The sequence below is a fragment of the Arvicola amphibius genome, chromosome 3 (assembly GCF_903992535.2).
Source record: "Arvicola amphibius chromosome 3, mArvAmp1.2, whole genome shotgun sequence".
Classification (NCBI taxonomy): Eukaryota; Metazoa; Chordata; class Mammalia; order Rodentia; family Cricetidae; genus Arvicola; species Arvicola amphibius.
The window spans coordinates 120,387,946-120,409,187 of NC_052049.1; the positions used below are offsets into that span (position 1 = coordinate 120,387,946).

At 43.4% G+C, this 21,242-nt stretch overlaps 1 protein-coding gene across 1 annotated transcript in view; it reads right to left on the reverse strand.

Moving 5' to 3' along the window:
• The window catches only part of Zc3h12c (zinc finger CCCH-type containing 12C), a 60,054-nt gene extending 51,010 nt beyond the window's left edge, over window positions 1-9,044 (reverse strand). The window contains exon 1 of the mRNA XM_038323548.1: window positions 8,910-9,044. Coding sequence (XP_038179476.1) covers window positions 8,910-8,933 — 24 coding nt within the window. The 5' untranslated portion in view covers window positions 8,934-9,044. The remainder of the gene's footprint in view (window positions 1-8,909) is intronic.
• Between the last annotated feature and the right edge of the window lie 12,198 nt (window positions 9,045-21,242).

Below are 21,242 nucleotides of genomic sequence, written 5' to 3' on the forward strand. Positions count from 1 at the left end.
CCTACAAATTAACTACTGAAAAGTAAAGCCATAATACTTCCCTCAGATACTGCTACTGAATAAAATCACATATTCAAAACTATCCCTAAAGAATCACTTTATTTGCAAAAAATCCAACCATGACTAGTTTATTTTATTAATAGTCATTTAGCTGATATTCAGAACACATAAATTATACATGCTGGCTAGTTGACTAAATTTTATTGCAAGTCTGTTCAAGTAATACTTTGATGAAAAGTAAGAAAATAACATGGGCCACAATTGGAAATTCAAAGCAAATGGGAGATTAAGCTAGCATCCAGTAAATTCATCAGTTTACTTATTTGCATGTTTGTCATAAGAGATATGCTAAGTGATTCACAGGTTATAAAGATGAGTACAGCTGCTACAACTCTTGAAAGGATGTTTTTACTCTCTCTCTCCCTCTCTGTGAGTGTGTGTACACACGTGCTGACAGTGACCTTTTGGGGAATCAATGGAACATATGCTAAGAACTCTTGGATACAGTTCAATGGTAGAGTGCTTGCCTAGCATGCATAAAGCCCTAGATTCAATGCCTTGCATAGGAAAAAGTAAATAAATGTGCATACTACAGAAGAGATGACATGTTTGGTACGAAAGGACTGAACTACATAAACATTTATTTTTTGAGGGGATGATAGAAAGGGATAAGAAGGAGGTGGCTTTCAGAAATAAAGCTGAGTGCATGCACCTGTGTATGAATGGATCATGCATGCATGGGACTAACTGAACAAGGACTGGGAAAGAGGAAGCAGCGAAGAGGGGCTAAGACCTGACTGTGTCAGGCTCCACTGTAACTCTTTGCTAACACCAGTCTTCCACCATCCTTTCAAAGTTCTGCAAGATGCAGTGGGCAGGACCGACTGGGAGTGAAGAATGAGGCAGGGAGCCCATCTTCAGGAGAGGCGGGTAACTGCTGTGTGGTGCTTGCTGTCTCCTTTCCTACCCCTTCTCTAACCTTTCAGCACTTCGGATACATGAGGCTTAATGCTGCCATCTGCCAGCCCACAGCCACCTTCCTTACCCCTGCACCATCTTTTCTACTAAAAATCAAATTTACCAAAGAAAGATCAGTGAGTGTTAGGATACTTGCACGATTAAAAGAATTAGGCATTTAAGTGTGACGGCTTCTTGAGACACAAGAGAGTAATAAGGACAGCTTATTAAACCACTTTTTTGTATTCTCCTGGCTTCTAAACCTCCCTATTTCTCTGAACCCCCTTTCTCTGCATTAGTGTGTGTGTGGCAGGGGCAGAAGCAGCTTATCTCAGTCTCTTGTGGAAGAAATTTGAACCCATTATGTAAAAAATTAAAGGGCATTCACTGAAGAACATAGGGCTAGGGTTTGCTAACTGCACTCTCAGAAGTTTTTAACCCACTGGAGTTTGGTAAACAATGCCTAAAGGCCATGGAGGAAGCAATGATTTGGTAGATGTGTGCATCTGTAAGGAACCAGTATTTGTAGAGCAGGTAGCTGAGCATTTCACTTTACCTTCTAACTTTATCTTTTAAAGAGACAACAAAGGTAAAAAGGTCAGCAAGAGGCTGTTTCATATCGAACATATACATATGCCATTCTAATCATGCTATTCATAGAATACATTTTCATAGCATGTTATTTTTTTACTTGGGGCATTATGTTAACACTCAAAAGTTTTACATTTTGGAGCATTTCTGATTTCAAATTATAGGCTGGCCACATTTCCATACTATGTATAATGAGAAGCTGTTCATAGTAAACGATGACAGCTAAGGCTTCAGTGTTTCAGTGCACACCAGCAGTCCCTCCCAACAGTCATGGCTCATGGCCACATCACCTAGGGAAATGAAAAGGAAACTTCTCCCATGTTATACACACATGAGGCAGCAACACAAGGGGAGCTCAGACTCGGCCTTCCTGGCTGTAAAACAAGCTCATTAGCACCATGTTCGCTCACGCCTAGCAAATCCACAAGGCTGTGTGAAGACCCTGTGCGTAAACAACGTTGGGTGTGTAGAAACGGATATTCATACACCGCTAACAGGGTACTAACTTTTGTAACTTCTTTACACGTCAGCTGTCGTGATCACGTATCAGAAAATGGCTTTAACATACAGGCTGGAGATGGCTCAGCAGTTAAGAGACTTGAGTGCAGTCTCCAGCACTCATCAGGTGACTCACAACTGCCTCCAACTCCACCCTAGGGCCTGTGATGTTCTCTTTGGGCCTGAGAAGACATCTGCACACCTGAGTGCATACACTCACATAGACATACACAACTAAAATAACAAAAAACAAAAAAGAAAGTCATATTAAGACACTTTGGGCACAAACATATTACCACAATTGTATATTATGGGGGGAAAACTGGTGAAAATCTCTGTGTCCAAACGTGTTTGGGCTTTCCTAGCTGGTAGGATACAGTTTTTCACAATAGGCTGCAGTAATCTCTTTTTATGTTTGTGTTATCAGTTGTAATGTTTCTTTTTTTATTTATGATCTTATTTGATACTTTTTTAAAAATCAAACTGCAAAGCCAGGCGGTGGTGGCGCACACCTTTAATCTGAGCACTTGGAAGGCAGAGGCAGACGGATCTCTGTGAGTTCGAGGCCAGCGTGGTCTACAAGAGCTAGTTCCAGGACAGGCTCCAAAAGCTATAGAGAAACACCCTGTCTCGAAAAAGAAAAACAAAACAAAAAAACAAACAAACAAAACCAACCAAACTGCAATATTGGAATATGTTCAATGTCATCCAGGCAGTAAAAATAATCCCTTACACCAGTGGTTCTCAACCTTCCTAACACTGTGACCCTTTAATACAATTCCTCATCTTGTGACTCCCAACCAGAAAATTACTTTCCTTGCTTCTTCTTAACTGTAATTTTGCTACTGTTATGAGTCATAATGTAAATATCTATGTTTTCTGATGGTCTTAGGTAACCCCTATGAAAGGGTCATTCTACCAAAAAATGGGTCGTGACCCCACAGCTTGAGAACCTCTGTCTTAAAAGAATATTTAATGACATGGAAAAATTCTTATGAAGAGCAAGAAACAAAACTTTAATGTTTATACATTTTTAAAAGGATGTACTCATGCTTATTAAAAGGATTTTAAAATGAAAATAAAGACACTAACATTTTTAATTATCTCTAGGTGAGAATTATAGGTGGTTTCCATAATTACTTTACACATTTTCTATGTTTTAAAAATATGATAAAATATGCCAAAATATTAAACTGAAAACTTAAGCTTAAGAGATAGTTTGAAGTGGTAAAAGGAAAAAATTGAAATGGAGTTTAAAAAACATTCCTCTTAGCCGGGCGGCGGTGGCGCACGCCTTTAATCCCAGCACTCGGGAGGCAGAGGCAGGCGGATCTCTGTGAGTTCGAGGCCAGCCTGGTCTACAAGAGCTAGTTCCAGGACAGGCTCCAAAGCTACAGAGAAACCCTGTCTCGAAAAACAAAAAAAAAAAAAAAAAATTCCTCTTTGAGACAATTTTCCCTATGTACGGCATAGCTAACTGACTTGAAACTCATGGCCTTTGTGTTACTCAAGGCGCTTCTTCTGTTTTAGCAAAAACAGGAATAATATATTTTATCTAAACAGACCATTTATTGTACATCTCAAGTTTTTTTTATACTGTACTAGTCATCTTAAAATTAAGTAATTTCTAAGATCAATTCAGGCCAAAGAAAATGACACAAATTTAAAAGGGGTAAGTTACAATGAGATGACTTCAGTTACTGAGCAAACCATTCCATGTGTGAATGGAAGTGTATAAAACAATGAAAACAGATGATGAAGTCAAAGCCCAGATCTGACACAGACTAACTTACAGAAGAGGATAAAATTAAGCCCACATAATTTTGAATAGGAAATGAGTACAGATGACTAAGAGCAAAAACTAATTTTAGCTTCATCCTAAAAGACATAGGGTAATAGAGTTAAAGGACTTTTGAAAACCCAAAAATATAAGCTTACATATTTATAACAATAGAACCTTAATTTTATAGAAGTTTTACATCTGCCAACTTCAATTACTCCCAATACAACTAAGAGCCAGGGATTAAGTAAAAAGCAAAATAAATTAAAAAAAAACTCCTATCCAATCAAACCAATGATACTGTTAAATATTTTTTACTAACTTAGTATCTTGCTTAACATTTTTTCATTCATTTAAAATTTTATTACATTTATTTAGACAGTGAGCATGCATGCGTGCGCGTGTGTGTGTGTGTGTGTGTGTGAGAGAGAGAGAGAGAGAGAGAGAGAGAAAGAGAGAGAGAGAGAGAGAGAGAGAGAGAGGTAGGGAAGGGAGGAGAGAGTGCACATGTTGTGGAATAATCTTTTTGTACACTGTGAAGATATGTCACTCTAATTGGTTTACTACAAAGCTGAACGACCAATAGCTAAGCAGGATTTCCAGACAGAGAGGATGCTGGGAAGAAGGAAGATGCAGAGGAAGCAGCATGGGCAATGCATAGTCAAGGTAACCGAGTCACGTAAAAGAACAGAGATTAAAAGATACAGGTTAATTTAAGTTATAAGGCCTAGTTAGAAACAAGCCTAAGGGATTGGCCAAGCTTTCACAATTCATAAGTCTCTACGTTGTGATTTGGAAGCTGGCTGGCTACACACAAGCCATGAAATGCTTGTAGAGGCTGGAGGACAACCTGTGAAAGTTGGTTGTCACCCTCGACTGTGTGGATTCTTGATTCAGGACATCAGTTTTGGAGGAAGCAAGAGCCTTTGCACACTGAGCCATCCTACCTGCCCTCATTCACTATTTTGTACCAGTAAAAGCAAGGCTCCAAAGTAGACAATGCTTAGTGGGTAGGAAGAGAAAGAAAATGAAGATTCTAACTTAGGATGAGAGTCAGCAAATGACAGGGTTAGAGTCAGCTGATGTCGGAGACCTCATCTGCCTGTGCCATACAATACAATTCTTCATTCCTCGACCAAACGTCCTCTACCCGATGTGCCCAAACTTCTGACACATTGACACACAGCATATTTGCAGGGCTTGAGAACTACACAGTGAAGTTACCAAAAATAATGCAAAACAAACAAAATCTCCTGTGAAGCAAGTCTACAATGCTGTGTTGGGCTCCGTCCTTAGCCATCCTGGGTCTCATGTGGGTAGCAGGCTGGACACACCCACTAGGCCTTCTGACACTGACTTTTTAGGTATAAGGTTAGCTTGCTATCATTTAGTTTCACAACGCAGAGATGATATCATCTGCAAATTAGAGAACGTGAGGGACACTATCACTAAGGAGAAGCTACTAACAAATAGAGAAGACGGTATCACTGATGTAGTCAAAATAATTAATTCATTCCCACATCTAACACAATCTGCATAGCTACTTAAAGTGTGAGTCACTGGGACCAAAAGTCCTAACATTTCTAGTTCTCCATTTACATGTATGTGCACACTCCAGTGCTCATGGGAGGTCACAGGACAACCTGCAGGAGCTGGTTCTCTCCTTCCACCTTGTAAGTCCCAGGAATCAAACTCAGGTCATCAGGTTTGGCAGCAAGTACTACCAGCTGAGCCATCTCACCAGCCCCACTGTCAAAGATTTTTCAAGTTACTCTTTAATTAAAACATGATGAAATCAGCCTTCTTACTCTGATAGTGGGTTTACAAAACATATTCTTTTCGATCATTATATTTAGAAAAACATTCTCAAACCACAGACACTGAAAACACACTTTTACTGAACTATTCAAAGCATTATGATACTGAAATATTAGGAAAACACAAACATCTGAGAGCAGGAGGATGATTACATAAAATAACATCGTGAGAAGGAAAATATTTGAAGCATTGTTAATATAATAAGTAAATCTTGATGGTCATTAATAAAGAAATTGAAGGAGGTTTCAACTCTTTAAATAATATAACTCCAAGTATAGAGGAAAGTGTTCTGCCCTCTGAAAAGAAAATTCCCAAGGATGATGCTATTGCATTGTTCCACTTCACAATAACATGCACGAATATACTAGGTTACAGAGACTTTAACACTGCCACAACAAGATGCTGCATGGCTAAGTTTGAAACCCCTACTCTATCTTTGTTATAACTACAGTTGAATGTTGCATGAGGCTTATTAGTATTTAAAACACAGTAAGGCAGGAAGGTGGTATTTTTTTGTTTTGTTTTGTTTTTGTTTTTGGAGTAACTGGGACACTGCAGGTCAAACTCCAGGCTCTCACTAGTTGAAGGCTAAACCTGGCATCCTCTGATAAATGTTCATCCTCCACTCATTCATTATTTTTCTTCCTAATATAAGCAGTCACATGACTACCACATACCCTACACAAGCCGCTTCGCTTTCCCGCCGGAGTTCTAGGACATGAGTCTCACCCAGCACTAGCTACTTGAACCTAATTGTGAGGCCTTATGCAGAGTCTGCATTTTCCGTCTTCACTGCCGGTTCTTAGGGACTCCGCTGAGTATTAAGCTCTGTTAGGGAGCACTCCTCTAGAGGTCAGGCCCTTATGCCGCACCTGAATAATCATTTAACAATGAAACAACCTCCAGTGAGCAAGAACTGGCAGGTCTAACGTTAAAAAGGTTTTTTTTTTTTTTTTGTTTTTTTTTTTTGTAAAATTTCCTCAACATCTTAGTTCTTTAAAATCTCAAGTCAGAATGAAAGAACTTTTCTAAACTTAGATAAAAAACAAGTCACCAAGCAGATATCGACAGCTCAATGCAAGGGTCACTGAACTCCGCTAGAATAACAAGGTGATTCAATCTGGACTAATTCTAAAGGAACATTTTCTATTAACCTCTTGGAGTCCAATTTGGCAGTTCTAACCCACCAAAACATCTCCAAAGCAGCCCAAAATATAAAACAGGATATTTTTGTGATCATCTGAAAAAAAAAGGTAAAAGGAAGTAACTAATAAAAGCTCCCTTCAGCATATAAACATTCCAAGTTTCTAGTTCCCATCCTTCAGTATTTTCCAGTACACTGAATAGTTCATTAAGCTGTCATTATTATATATGTGTTAAAAATATTGATCTCTTGATTCTTATTCAAGTTGGGTTACAGGATACAAATCAGTGGCAGAAAACCCAGCATTCAGAGTTCAACCCCAAATATCAAAAAGAAAAGAAAATGCTCACTTATTTTGTGTATGTTTTCTGGTTTTGTTTGGCTGCTTGTTTGGGGATGAGGATGCATATTTTATAGCCCTCGCTGGGCTAGGACTCAAGAGATCTGCCTGTTTCTGACTCCCAAATGCTGAGATTAAAGGCATGTATCCTCATCTTAATGGTTAGATAATAGAAAAATTGCAACTTACTTTGAAAGTAAAAGTGATTCTTTAAAGGAAGACATTCAAACATTTAAAATTCAAACATTTAAATCATGGATTCAGATTGAACAGAAAAGACCCTTTTGGTCTTTTTACAGTACCTTCAAGTAGACAGATTTAGAATGACAAGATTTAGTAAGACAAGATGTGACCAGAAGATATCTGAAGGATGCATGGTCCTGGGGTGTGCACCAACGTTAAGACTGGTTGAAGGTCAGAGAATACCAAGATTAAGACACTGTAAGTCAAATTCATTAGACACGTAAGAGACAAATTAAGTCATGCCCTTGTATCTACCCATGCTTTTGTTTGAGACATCCTCCTGTCTAGCCCTGGCTAACCTCGAACTTAGGATCCTGTTGCTTCAGATAAGTGCTGGAATCACAGGTATGTGCCCCATTGCTCCTAGCTGTAGTCTAAATTTTTTTAATGGGTCTTGGAAAGTAAATTTAAAAAAAAAAAAAAGATAAAGCGTTTGAGGCATGTCCCGTTTTGTGTTTACATTTGAAGTAGAGAATGAAAACCTCAGTAAGAAAATGAGTGAAGAACTGTACAACTTTCTCAGATTTCTAAATATACAACGCTTAGGCCCAATTATCTCTTCATCTATTCTAAGGCGGTTTTAAAAAAATGAGAAAAAGAAATCTGAATCAATAAGCGCCTGATGGAGCTGGAGATACTCCAAGACAGTCCTGCAACCAATAGGAGAACTTTCCCTAAATGTGGATTACGGTTTCATCTCTTGATCACAAAACTGAGAACACAAACCCCCGAGTGTTAACGGATACCCAAAGCAGCAGGAAACCCAGTTAGAGTAATCAGTACGGGGAAGCAACCGCTGTTTGTAAGAACTTTAAGGGACAATAAAGGATGAAGCAGTTTAAGGGATGAAAAGCGGGATTCATTTCTCCAAGTTAAGGAGCACCTTGTCTCGGGGAGTTAAAAATGAGCCCAGCAGAAATGGACGCGGGCTTCGGGCGGGAGGCTGAGGAGTGGGGACCGAGACGAAGGGTGATGGGTTTCCCTAGACCAGCCAGAGGACGGGTGGCAGGATGGCTAAGGAAAGCGAATGGCAAGGGGCTGGACGGAGATGCCGGGTGATGCCTCACCCCACCGGCGCGCGAGGGTCCGAGCGGCAGGATCACAGCGGTGGGTCCGTTTCCCTCGGCGGCGCCCGGGCCCGCCTCCATCTTCGCTGGCCGTGGCCCTCGGGGGGGTGGGCAGGAGCCACCGGACCGGCGTTCTAGGCCGCCGGGCCCGGCCTCACCTCGCTCGAATTCCCCGCGGGGCCGGCACCGCCCGCGGGCTGGATGCGCTCGGCTTTCCCGCTCGGCGTTCCCGGGCGCCGGGCGCCGGGGCCACTCGACCTCGGGGGTCGGAGCCGCCTGGGCCTGGAGTTCCCTGAGCGCGGCCGCCCCGGCCCCGGCAGATCCCGAGCTCCGCGCTCGGGCGCGGCCTCCCCGCCCCGCGGGCCTCCCCGCGCCGGCTGGCTCGGGAGCACGGAGCCCCGGGGAAGGCGAGGAAGGCGACCGCGGCCACCCCCGCCCTCCTCCCAGCCCGCGGGCTGCCGCGCCACCCACCTGCAGTGTCTTCTCCGCAGCCATCACGACATGCTCTGGAAGCCGGGCCGGCCCCGGGTCCCCCCCTCCGCCAGGCGGCCACCTCTTGCCTCAGCGCCGGGCCGCCGCGGCCGCCGCTAGGGCTCGGGCCGAGCGGGACGCTCCCCCATGCCGCCGGCCCGCCAGCCCGCTGGGCGGACTGCACGCCAGGGCCGCGGCTCTCAGGCGCCCCGGGGCTCCGCCGCCAGCCGCCCGCCGCCCGCCGCCGCGCTCCTCGCTCGCCCGCTCGCTCGCTCACTCGCCCGCCCGCCCCGAGCCGCTGCAGCCGCCGCGTGCCGCGTTCCTCCCCTCCGCTCCCTCGCCTTCCTTCGCCGCCGCTGGAGCGGAGCTTGGCAAACCAGCACCTGCTGCTGGAGAACGCCAAGAACTGAAACAGGAAACCCGGAGCCAGGGGGGGAAACCCGGGAGGCGTGGAGAGGGGTGAGGGGAGCTGCTGGGACCTGTCGGGCTCTACCCGAGCCTCCTCCCCCTCCTGATCTTTCCCCTCCGGGCCCAACCCCAGGGTCTCGGATCCCTCCTCTCCCCGGTTTTGCCCCCGACCGTGCCTCTTGAACTGGCCACCTTATCTCCAGCCTGCACCAGCTCAGATCATGTCCTGGGCAGTCAAGGAAATCGTGTTGCTTTCTCAGGGTATGTCCCCGTTTGTTGACTTATTATTAATACCCTGAAATGGTGGCGAAGAAGGGGGGGCGGATTGGACGACAAACAAAACACACCCTGCGTAATAAAACTAGTAAGGGAATTTAAACAAATGAAGCAGTAGGGATTTCACCCTTTGGGAAGGACTTCCTTCAGCTAGGGAACTGGCTTTGCTGGAAATGGCAATCACTTCGGAATTGAGGTTAAACCCAAGATAAGCTCAGATCTCTGGGCTGGGAGCAGGCAGCCCTGTGCACCGAGGTGGACATGTGTGACTAGCTCTGAGCGCAGAGCATGCCTGTTTCAGAGAAGTGAACAACACCTAGCACAATCTAGGTCAACTTCTCGGAAATGCTCCCACCATCTTTGTTATCAGGAGTCTCACTTCTCGCCTTAGCTGCTGGATAGTCTAATTCTGGAGCAGGAGGGAAAGACGCTAATGGGCCATTGCCACCATCGCTAGTTTGCCTATATCATGAAATTGCCACTACAGCCAGGCGAACTAGGTATTATGATCCAGTTTATCGTTAGACAGTCCAAGTTCAAAAATTTTATACAGCTTGAATAGAAAAAAAGATACTTATGTCTTTCACACACAGCACGTGTTTGTCCCAGGACTGGCCTATGGCGCCTTTGGTTACACTTTTTGCTTTTATTAGAATTGTTTCTTGACTTTTTGAATTGTTTTCAATAGGACATAGATCATTTAAGCCTGGATTTCGGTCTACTCAATGTTCTAGCATTCATGATGTCTATCGAAGCTCGAACTGCATAGTTCAATGTTTCTTTTCTTTTTGCATCAATGAAATCTGCCTTCGTGGCTCCGTTGAGCAGCGCACCTATCCCAATTGCATCTATTGCATCTTTAAGTTTTGAGGAGGTCCCAGCTGAAAGCGTCCTTCCCAGGATTCCCATGGGCATTCTCAGCCAGAGAGAAGAGAGCAGGGTGTCTTACTTAGCCCATTCTCTGCCTTCAGCGGACCAGTGTTGGGGCCTAACAATAAAACGGCAGGCAGGAAGTTGGCGTTGGTGGTCCACAGTTTTAGTATCACATTGGGGACCCAGGGAAGACTAGAAATCTGTTCTCTGCAGCAGGTCAGATTTTTGGCAGGAGAGTTAGAATACTTTGGGAAGGCAGCCCCTATACACGGGCAAACCCACAGAAATCTCTGGAGCAGAACTAAGACGTGGCAGGGACTTAGAAAGAAATTTGGCTGGCAGAAAACAGTAAGTCCCAGTCACTATGAGATGACTTTAGTGACACCAGGAAATGTCTCCATTCTACAGTGTCCTGCCCACACACCCTGCATCTTGCCCTGTGTCCTGCAATTGACTCATCCAAGTTCCAAGATCGGGCACTCTGTTAAGATAAGGTGAATATTATTTGTTAAAACTAGTATTTATTAGATGATTATGAAATTCTAAATACTAGTCTTTGCATATGTTTTCTTTCTTTCTTTTTTTGTTGTTTTTGTTTTGTTTTTTCGAGACAAGGTTTCTCTGTAGCTTTGGTGCCTGTCCTGGAACTAGCTCTTGTAGACCAGGCTGGCCTCGAACTCACAAAGATCCACTTGCCTCTGCCTCCGGAGTGCTGGGGTTAAAGGTGTGTGCCACCACTGCCCGCCTTGCATATGTTTTCTTGTATAATGCCCACAAACTCCACAGAGAGGGCTACCTGCCATAATCTCCCTCTTTGCTGATGAGAAACCCCAGACCAGGATTACAGTCACTAGATAACCAAAAGGGCAAGGACTACAGTTTAAGGTAGTTTGACTCTAGAATGAAGAATAAGATACAATAACTGCCCTCAATCATGTTGTTATTTAGCTGAGGGAATAAGAGCACCCAAAGATAATAACCCTGAGCTTTGAAAAGGGAAATCGGAAGCAGATTGTGTTGGGTCAATAGTATTCTGGTGGGTTATGGAGATAATGATTATATTCAAGGACAGAACTAATGAAGAGCCAGGGAAGTCTGGGGAACAGAGATTCAAAAGAAAGGCTAGAGGGGCAGAAGGGTAGCATCACAGAGATTTGCAAGAACAGAAAGAGGGAGAAAGGAGGGATGGAAGAGAGGGAATGGGAGAGAGATGAAGGCAGATGCTTGGTTCCAGGTAGCCTACAAACATGTGGAGAATCTGTGACAGATGTAGGATCGTATGGAAAATGTCTTATTTTCGGAAGACAAGGCTGTTGCTTTGATGGGATGGTTGGAAGGCAATGGGAAGCAAACTCTGAAGCTCATATAGCAGAACTAATGATGCAAACAGCAGGGTGAGCAAGGAAAGAAAGAGATGTTACTGTGTGACTTAACATAGAGGCCTCGTGGGAATCTGGGTACACACTCAGTGGAGAGACGGAGTGGAGAAAGGGAAGCAAGCAGGCAACTGAGTGCAGTGTGGAACCTGAAGTAAAGGCAAGGTGTAGGGTGGAAGGACCTGCTTCTAAAATTCAGAATCATTCAGCTTTACATGTGCATTGGAGATAATACCAGGTTCTGCATGCATGACTGTCATAGTGTTATCTAAAAATAGAGAGTGTAGGAGAGGCATTTATCTGCTAATAGGAGAAAAAATACAAAAATTTAACATGGTTTCCATTACAAAGTAATCAGGTAGGATGGTTCATTTTTTTATAAAACACCATTGAAAGAAAATTTCTAATGAAAATAAACTTTCTAGGACTCTGAGTTAAGTTGGCTTCCTGCAGTTCCACTTACACCGTCTTCTTTACCCCCAAGCTATTCTTCTTGGTAAGGAGTGAGAAATAAACAAAACAGTTTTCACAGGTTCAGAGGAAGTTCGAATGGTGGAAGGAGACATCATTTAATCACTTGTCATTTTGGTGAGATCAGGGATCAAATCCTACTTGCTCGACAGTAAGCCTTCACAAGGCACAAATCTGTACTGTAGTCACAGAACCAAGCCTGCACCTTGAATTGCAACTTGGAATTGAATATAATTGCAAAACTCAGGAGGCCACATCTGCACAGTGACAAGTTCTTGGAACAGTATTGCTGGTTGACAACGCTGCCTTTGGATGGGTGGCTATGAGGGCAGTTACTTCTCCCTCCTGAGAGACACTCTCCGACTGTCACACGCTTGGGTTTATGCTTGAACCATAAAGGTACAAGTTTAGATACCTGTCCCATCCCACCATGGCTTGCCTTCATCACGAATTTCTATTTGCCCCCTACAAGATCTCCAGAGGCTTCTAACAGTTAGCTTTCAGGTTCAAAACTGGGACACATTCCTGGCCAATGTTTCTACTGTCCTCAAAGGTTTCCAAGTGGTATCCTTGGGGCTTTTCTTATGGATCTTTTATGGACCTGTAGCTACACATGGAGCAAGAGTTACTTTTCAGAATTTTGGAGTTTCCTGCCTCATGCCTCCCCCATTTCTGCCAAAGATTCTTACCTTAGCTGAAATGATGTCAGCAGTTCCTTCAGTGTGCCTTCATCTTCAGCTCTTGAGCTAACGGCGCTTTCTTCTGTATCCTTCAGAATATTCTGTAATTCCAAAAACCTGTAGATGAAACCTAGCTTCATCCACCAGCACGGCTCCACAAAAACTCTCTACTAACCACACACCGTATAAGACACACAGGGTGACACAGCACACTCTCGCCCGGTGACTCTCGGGGGCGGCTACAGTTGCTTATTAATGCTGCGTTCTTAGAGAAGGAAACTAGAAGACACGAGGATACGTCTTGTCGACCAATCCTAGGACTTCTTTTTTCTGATGGGTAACCACAAGATTCCATAGCGGCGGGGTGACTGTTTCCTCCAGCATTTGAGGGAGGCCACCAGAGAACCACAGGAGCAAAGTTTTCTGTATGCCAATGTCATAACCATATGCTGGTTTTCTCCCCAAGCCTGGAATGACAACATCGCTTTTACCATGTTTGGCAAACGCAGGGGACCTGAGAACAACAGAAATATCGTTGCTATATCGAGGAGGACTAGGATTGTAAATGTCATGGCTGTTTACACAGCTCAGAAGTTTTAGAGGTTTTCATTCGATGGGATTTCAAGTGAACTAAAACCTCTTCTTTACCTAGACAGTCATCTGCTGTCTGAACAGGAAACTGATGCTTAGAATTATAAATATACAAAATCTAGCAAGCTGAAGACGAGTTAGAGTCTGTCACCTTGAAAGACCATTAATTAGCATTATTTTCAAAGATTAAAAAGAACAGTAGTTTAAATGCACACTAATGGAAGATTATTTAAATTAGCATACTCTTCCCATTTATTGGTTTTATATCCAGCTGTTAAAGATTAGAGTTGCTTTCTGTCTGTGGAATAAACTCCAAGCCACATTGTCTACTGAAGGGAAGGTAGAGAGTGCTTAGCTTTTGTGTGAAGGCAAATCTATGATTATCTAAGCACACAATATCTCTGACGAACACATAACAAACTAGGGGCACTAGTTGCCTATGGGCAGAAGGGCTGAATTAACAGAAGAAAAGGGTAAACGGGAATTTGTTGTTGTTCTATATACTCACAGTTTTTGAATTTTAAATTGTATGTATCAATTCAGCTTTCAAAAACAATGTTTAAAAGGCATTTTTATTGATAATATGTCTTTTTGTCGATACATTTCTATTGAATTTCATAACTACTCAGGTGTTTTTTAAAGTAATAGAAATAATTCCAACTTTACACATGGGTTGATGGGAATGCAAATTAGGGTAACCACTGTGGAAATCAGCACAGAGGTTCCTCAAAACACTAAAAATAGAACTATTGGATGGCAAAGCTATTTCACCACCCAAAGAAATGAAATCAGCACATTATAAAAATACAGATGTACCTGCAGAACTATCCACAATCACCTAGATATAGAATCAGCCGAGGTGCCAATCAACAGATGAAATGATTTAAAAAAAGGTGGTGAATGCAAAAAGGCATATTATTCACCCACACCGAAGGACACGCTGTTCGTAGAGAATGAGTGGAACGTGAGGTCATTGTGTTAAGCAAAACAAGCCAGGCTTCGAAAGACAAATATTGCATTTTTCCCTCTCCTAGGTGGAAACAAATTTTTTTCAAAAAAAAGATATTCAAGCAGAAGGGGAACAATTGGGAAAGAAAAAGAGAACTCATGGGAATAGGCAAGGCGTTAATGAGAGAGAGAATTAGCAAAGTACATTATAGGCTTGTATAAATACACCACAATGAAGCCCCTTATTTGGAACAATTCATATACACCAATGAAAGAAGCCCAGTGATGAGGAAGAGGAAGTGAAGGAAGCCCAGTGAGTTGCACGTGTGGAGTCTGGGGCTTCCCACTGGAGGGAAAGATGTCTATGGTCATGTGGGAAGGGAGATCCCATGATTGCTTAAGGATTCCCAGACAGAACTAATGGGATTAGTCACAGTGCTTACAATTTAGTTGTTAAAACTCCAACCTCAGGGTCCATGAGGGTGTTTGAAAGAAACTACTTTAAGAGAAACATTTGGGGGATGTTCTCATAGCCAGAGACTGGAAGGAAGTGCTCACACATAAACTGGAGGTCTCATGGTAAGTCAATTATAGGTACAGGCGGACTGAACATGTGTTTTTAATAATTCCCATCACGCAGAATTCTATTTGCTTATTCTGTTGTCTTTTTTTCCACAGAATTCAGTTTCGTGAAGGCAGAGGCTCTGTCTTGCTCCCCAAAAGATCTTCGTCTTTTGTCATGGCAAGGATGTGACACTCAAGGTGGCTCTAGGTAATTGGAACACCCCAACATTCCAATCTGTGGCTATTTATTTCTCTTTGATCTGTTGGAAGGCAGTGAAGGCATGTCCATGGGAGCTAGGACTCAAGCCTTTGAAAGAGCAACTAAGGTAAAATTCAAATCCCAAAGCGAATGGGAAATTAGAAAAATATTCAAGCATGGGGAAATAAGGGAAGGAAAGAAAGACCAAGATCTTGGGGTAGTACAGGCATGAGGAAGAAAGAAGAAGAAAAAGAGGAGGAGGAGCAGGAAACAAAGAATAAAAGGTTGCCAAATGGCCAGCAAAGAAATGAAATGAAACTCTGCCTTCTAAACAAGCAAAAAAGCCTGCAAGAAAGGAGAAGTCGGCTTTGTAAGAAGGGCTGCAATGACAGGAAGTGCAGGATTATCAGCAGGGCATACTGGCTGCTGAGTCACCATGGGACAGAGACTGCAGGAGTAGGGGTGGATCCAGTCACCCTGACTGAGGGTCTAGATTGGCTTCAGCGTCTAGGAGAGTGGGAAGATGAGTAAGCTTAGTGGCTAATGTCAGATAGTTGAGGGGAAGCAATCGATCTAGATAGCTCCGAGCACCCACGGTTAACTCTGAGTAGAAGTCAGTGGAAAATTCACACTGTCAGTTATTTCTGTCTGAACACTGAAATTCCAGGAGCTACCTGGGAGAGGACTGTCTAGAAGCCAGGTACAGCAATCTATATCTGCAAGGCCAGCGTTCAGGAAACTGAGGAGGCAGGATTGAGGGGGTCAAGGCCAGATGGGCTACTTAGTGAGACAAAATGGAAAACTATATAGGAAGCAGAAGTGGGGGCTTCAGGCAGGAGATGTCAAGCTTAGCTTTAGTAAGCAAGAGCCACAGCGTTAAATTGGAAATGACCAAAGCCTTATAAAGGGATAATATGTTGGAGGCATCTTGGGGATTTGTCAACCACAGGTCAGGGATTGGGTACAGTTGATTCCGGAAGACCTTTTAATTCTGCCTTTTCTATTCTTGTAGCACTCAGAGTTAAAGATACCGATAGGGCCACTCCCTGACTTCTGTGTGTGGTCCATCATTTTGGTCTCTTTATCTGAATTCTTTTTTGGTGGCCCCCTGAATTGCTTCTCCAGCCCTTCACCCATAATGCATCTTCCTTTAGTTTTGATTCTTATATACAGATTTACTGAGAAAGTCTAGGTCTCCTGGATTAGCCTCATAATATCTTTGTGTTGGGGTGTGTATTTGTGCCTGTGTATGTGTCTGTGATAGTGCATATGTGTGTGTACATGCATGCATATGCGTGCACTCATGTGCCTGGGCCCATGCACCCATGCACCCTTGCAAGTGGAGCCGAGAAGATTAGGTATTTCCCCATCTCTTTCAGGTATCCTCTTATGTTTTTCTTCTGTCTTCCTTCTCAGAGCTGGGATTAAATGTACATGCTGCCATGCCCAGCTTTTTGTCAGGGTGATGGGGATCCAGACTCAGTACATTATGCTTGCGGGTGAATATTTTGCCTACTGAGACAACGTCCCATTGCTACAAAATCTATTGTGTTGTTTATTTGTTTGTTTGTTTTGTTTTGTTTTTAAGTGAGAATTGTTTGCTTTAGACAATATCTACTCTCTAATGAAGATCTCACTAGAGGGATTCAAGAGCCATTGCTCCTAGTTTAGATAGCTACAATTGACAAATAAACACTGAGCTTTGGCAAAGATGTTGAGAGAACCTTGGGCTGCTAAAGTGGTGTGATTCACCAAAACATGCTTCCAAAAGCTCATGCACATTTGGAGAAGGTCTTTACAATCACTTCTGTTTCCTTAGCACTTGGTTCTTAGTGTTCTAAAGCCAAGGCTGGCGTTTTCTGAGACCCTCTGTAGTGAAACAGATAGCTTAGCCGTGTGGAACTGGAGTAAGGGTTGGTAGGGGAGGCTCTTACTTTCTTTAAAATCTGGGAACATTTAGCATTCTAATGTTATTTTAAATTACAATGGATATATGTTCCTTATAGAAAAACTTCAAGTCATGCTGTTTCAGAACTACAGCTTTGAAATACGAGACACAACTAAAAAACAAACCCAGAGGAAACACTTGATTATAAAGATCAAGTGCCCAAGTTGCTGGATCTGGGATCCTCAGGACTGTTTGCAAAATAACCTGTATACAATGGGGATTCATTCAGTCCGTAAATATCTGTGGGCCGCCACTGTGTGCCAAGCACTCCTTACATCCACCGTGACCTCCCGAAGTGACAAGTTTCTAAGCAGCTACCGTCTGTCTGACAACTCATCTCCCGTCATTCTTTGCTCACTCTCTGCCAGTCATGCTGGCCTGCACAATCTTGATATTTCTGTCTCTGGAACACCCCTTCCCAAAAGTTTTCTCCCTAATATTCCTTACATTTTTGTTCAAATATCACCTGATTAAAGAAGGCGTCCTATATAGCACCCTATTTAGAATATCATATATATCCTTTCTTTGTGTACATTTTGGTCATGTTCAGTCCTCTTAGCATAATAAGAAATCTATAGGGTCATGATATGACAATGATTGGAGAGCTCTGGAATAGGAAGATCAGGATATACAAATAGTAGATTCTTTTTTGATAAAGATGAATGGGAAGTTGTATGTGGATGGAAGTTTGTTCATCCATAGGTGAAAATGAAGGAACACCCATCTCTGGCTATGGTAGAAAGACAACAGGCATGATATGACGATTAGGACATGTCATAGGAAACCCAGACAGATGTAGCTCCACAGGCACTGCCTTCAGCAAAGTCTCCCATGGGCATAAGAACAAGGCAAAGCAGGGAGCAGGAGTGAGACAAAGGGATGTGATAAGCCTTGGGTTAGCCAGGTGTCAGCTGCTCGTTCCCCTGAGCAAGAAGTAGGCTGTCTGATCAGGTCTCAGTCTGCAAGGTGAACTAGCCTTTGCTTTCGGTGTTGTAAGTTCCTTAGGAGTCCCTACCTTACTTCTTCAGATCAGTCTCTTTGTTTTGTTCCTCTACTGCCTACTCTTCGAAAGAATATTTTGTAACCATTATTGTATGTGTGTTGTGCGCACGCGCTTGCACATGCATGTGCATTCTTCTACCACATACATGCCAGAGGATAATATAGAACTCACTAAGGAAGCTAGACTGGCTGTCTGGCAAGCCCAAGGGATCCTCCTGTCTCCACCTCCCCAGCATTGGAATTGTAAGCATTCACCACCACTCCCAGGATTTTTACAAGGGTCCTGGGGGTCAAACTCAGGTTCACATCTACTGAAAAAAGCAGACAGGATATACCAGAGAGCAAATGAACTAAAGGAATTCCATAAGACAGCCAGTCCTCTGGAGAAACAAAGCAGAGCACTACCAGATTTGGAGGCTGGTTTGTGGCTGCTGGTGGTGAGACAACATCTCTTCCTAAACGTCCTTGAGCTACAGCGATGCTACAGATCTAGCCACATGTGTGACACCAAGCTGAAGCAAAGGGCAAGTGAAAGAGACTCCAGAGAGTAGAGAGTTGTTAAGGATCCTTTGTAAGAAGCAGCATATTATGGTAAAGAGAGAGAGGGGGGAGGGGGGGAGGGAGAGAGGGAGGGAGGGAGGGAGGGAGAGAGAGAGAGAGAGAGAGAGAGAGAGAGAGAGAGAGAGAGAGAGAGAGAGAGAGAGAGAGAGAGAGAGAGAGAGAGAGAGAACTCAAAGAGAAGAGTGGCCACATGGTCAGGGGCATGGTTCAGGAGGGAAGGCTCTCTGTCCAAGTCTATTCTAAGTGGGTCATGTTTTTTCCTGTTTGCCTTGGATTTCATATCTTCCTCTTGTCTTATCTTGACCCAGCCTTCGTTCTTTATCTGACCTGTCTGGCCCTTGCAGGCTTTTTAGTTTGCTTGCCTTTTTATGTTCTTGGTAAAACTGTACTGGCATCTGACAGTTTCTGGACCCTTGTTAATGTAGACAGGCTGATCTCTTGATCTATAACACCTTTGTCCTAACAACTCTGTGAGGCAGCATGTACCACCGCATTTTATTCCGTTCTTGTTAGGCTCATCTATATGTGTTAGATCCCCTCTTCTAAGTTCTCAGAATCCCATGTGATAATTAACCCACAGAAGAGAGGAATGTGCTCACCCAAGTGACACAACAAAGCAAGAATTTAAATCTGTTTGGAACCGCCGTGGCTTACAGGCACACGTGCACACTAAGAGTACAGCATAGGCTGACACATATACAGTGCTTAGGACAGACCCAGACTTTTGGAAAAATACTCAATAAATGCTAGACCTGATGACAGACAACCTTGGCCACCGAGTAGCTTATGTTTAAAAGAGGGCACGGGAAGTTTAGTAATGAGTATGTCAGAGAAAACCAACTGAGTACCTGGAAGGATCTTGGCTATTGTGTTTCTCCCACTTGTGGCTCTTTTGGTAAATAAAGTACCAGGCATTTAATAATACTGATGGCGACATCCTTTGAAAAACTATAAAGAGGAAGAGCAGGCATGTTTGAAAAAAATAATCAATTCTGTTTTAGAGGTTGAACTTGATGGGCATCTAGAGTGTCTGGCTGGAGAATAAACAGTTGATCGCAGTACATAGGCAGCGTGCTTGGTTCTATACTGTCAGCCGTCAGATTATCTCCACGATACATGGCGTTATTCAGCTTTCTGTTGCTGTGACACAATACCCAAGACTCTCACGGGAAGGATTTACTTTGCTTCCTACTTTCAGTCCATGGCTGACTGGTTCCATTGCTTTTTAGGCCTACAACAAAGCAGAAAATCATACAGGGAGCATGTGCCAGAGCAAAGTGGCTCAATTCACGATAACCAGAAAGGAAAGTCAGAGAGAAGAAAGAGGATGACATTCCAAGGTACCTTTCAAGGATACTCCCTAAATGACCACCTTCTGCAAAGAAATGCTCAGCTCCTAAAATAGTCACCACTCCCAATAATACACTACGTTAAGAATCCACCAGTGGATTCCTGCACTGAGAAAATCAGAACACCCAAGAGCTGATCATATACAAAAACCCCACCTAAGAGCATTGCTACACTGGGGACAAAGCCTTTGATGCATGAACATGGGGGAGACATTTCAAATTGCAACTTGCGGCCTCTTTTCCTCTGCCATCACCTTGATACAAACATTTGCCTTGCCCCTGTGGCTCACATGCTTCACCAGTCACGTGGCTATACAGGAGTGTTCATCTCGTAAGTTTGCTGTGTGCCTTAAGGTGATTTTTGCAAAAATACCCAGAAGGCCCTTCAGCACATAGATCAAGGAAAACACAAAAAGTAGAAAAAAGAAGCAAGAATGCATTGGGGTCACGGAGTCCAAGGACGAAATGTGACTGGGAGAACAGCAGCTGTCAGATGTTAAAGTGGGCGGGGAACTTCCAAATGCGTCGTTCTTTTCATGTTGGAACACGTTTACACAAAATGGTGAGAGAAAAAGTTGAACAAGATTATTCTGCCCAATCAGAAATCAAAATAGCACGTATAGCCGTTATGTGCAGAAAGACTGAGTCAATTGGAAGCTCCTGTTAGAAGGAACAAGACTGAGCTAGAATCTGGTTTACATAGGTCACCTCTGTTGAGTCAGAACTATGTGTGCCAGGCTGCTGACTGCCTTCCTGTAGTTGCCTGCGCCTCTTCAGCCACTGGAAGCCAGAGGGGTGTGCCCAATCCTTCCCGAACGAAGAGCACAGCAGAACTGGGACCTTCAGTACAGAAACTCTACACACTGTCTTCTCTGCCCATCTCCTTCAAACAAACCCTCACTGGCGTCCATAGGTGACAGGCACCATGGTTAACATTACAGTTGTGAGATACAGTTAGTTGTGGAAAAACAGAAGTCAGGAGGCTGGTTTTGAATCTGAGCAATCTAGTTTCGCTTGAGATAAGCAGCATGCTTGAGCAAGCTAGTGATCTCAACTCATGCATGCCTTTTCTCTGCTAAGATGGTGT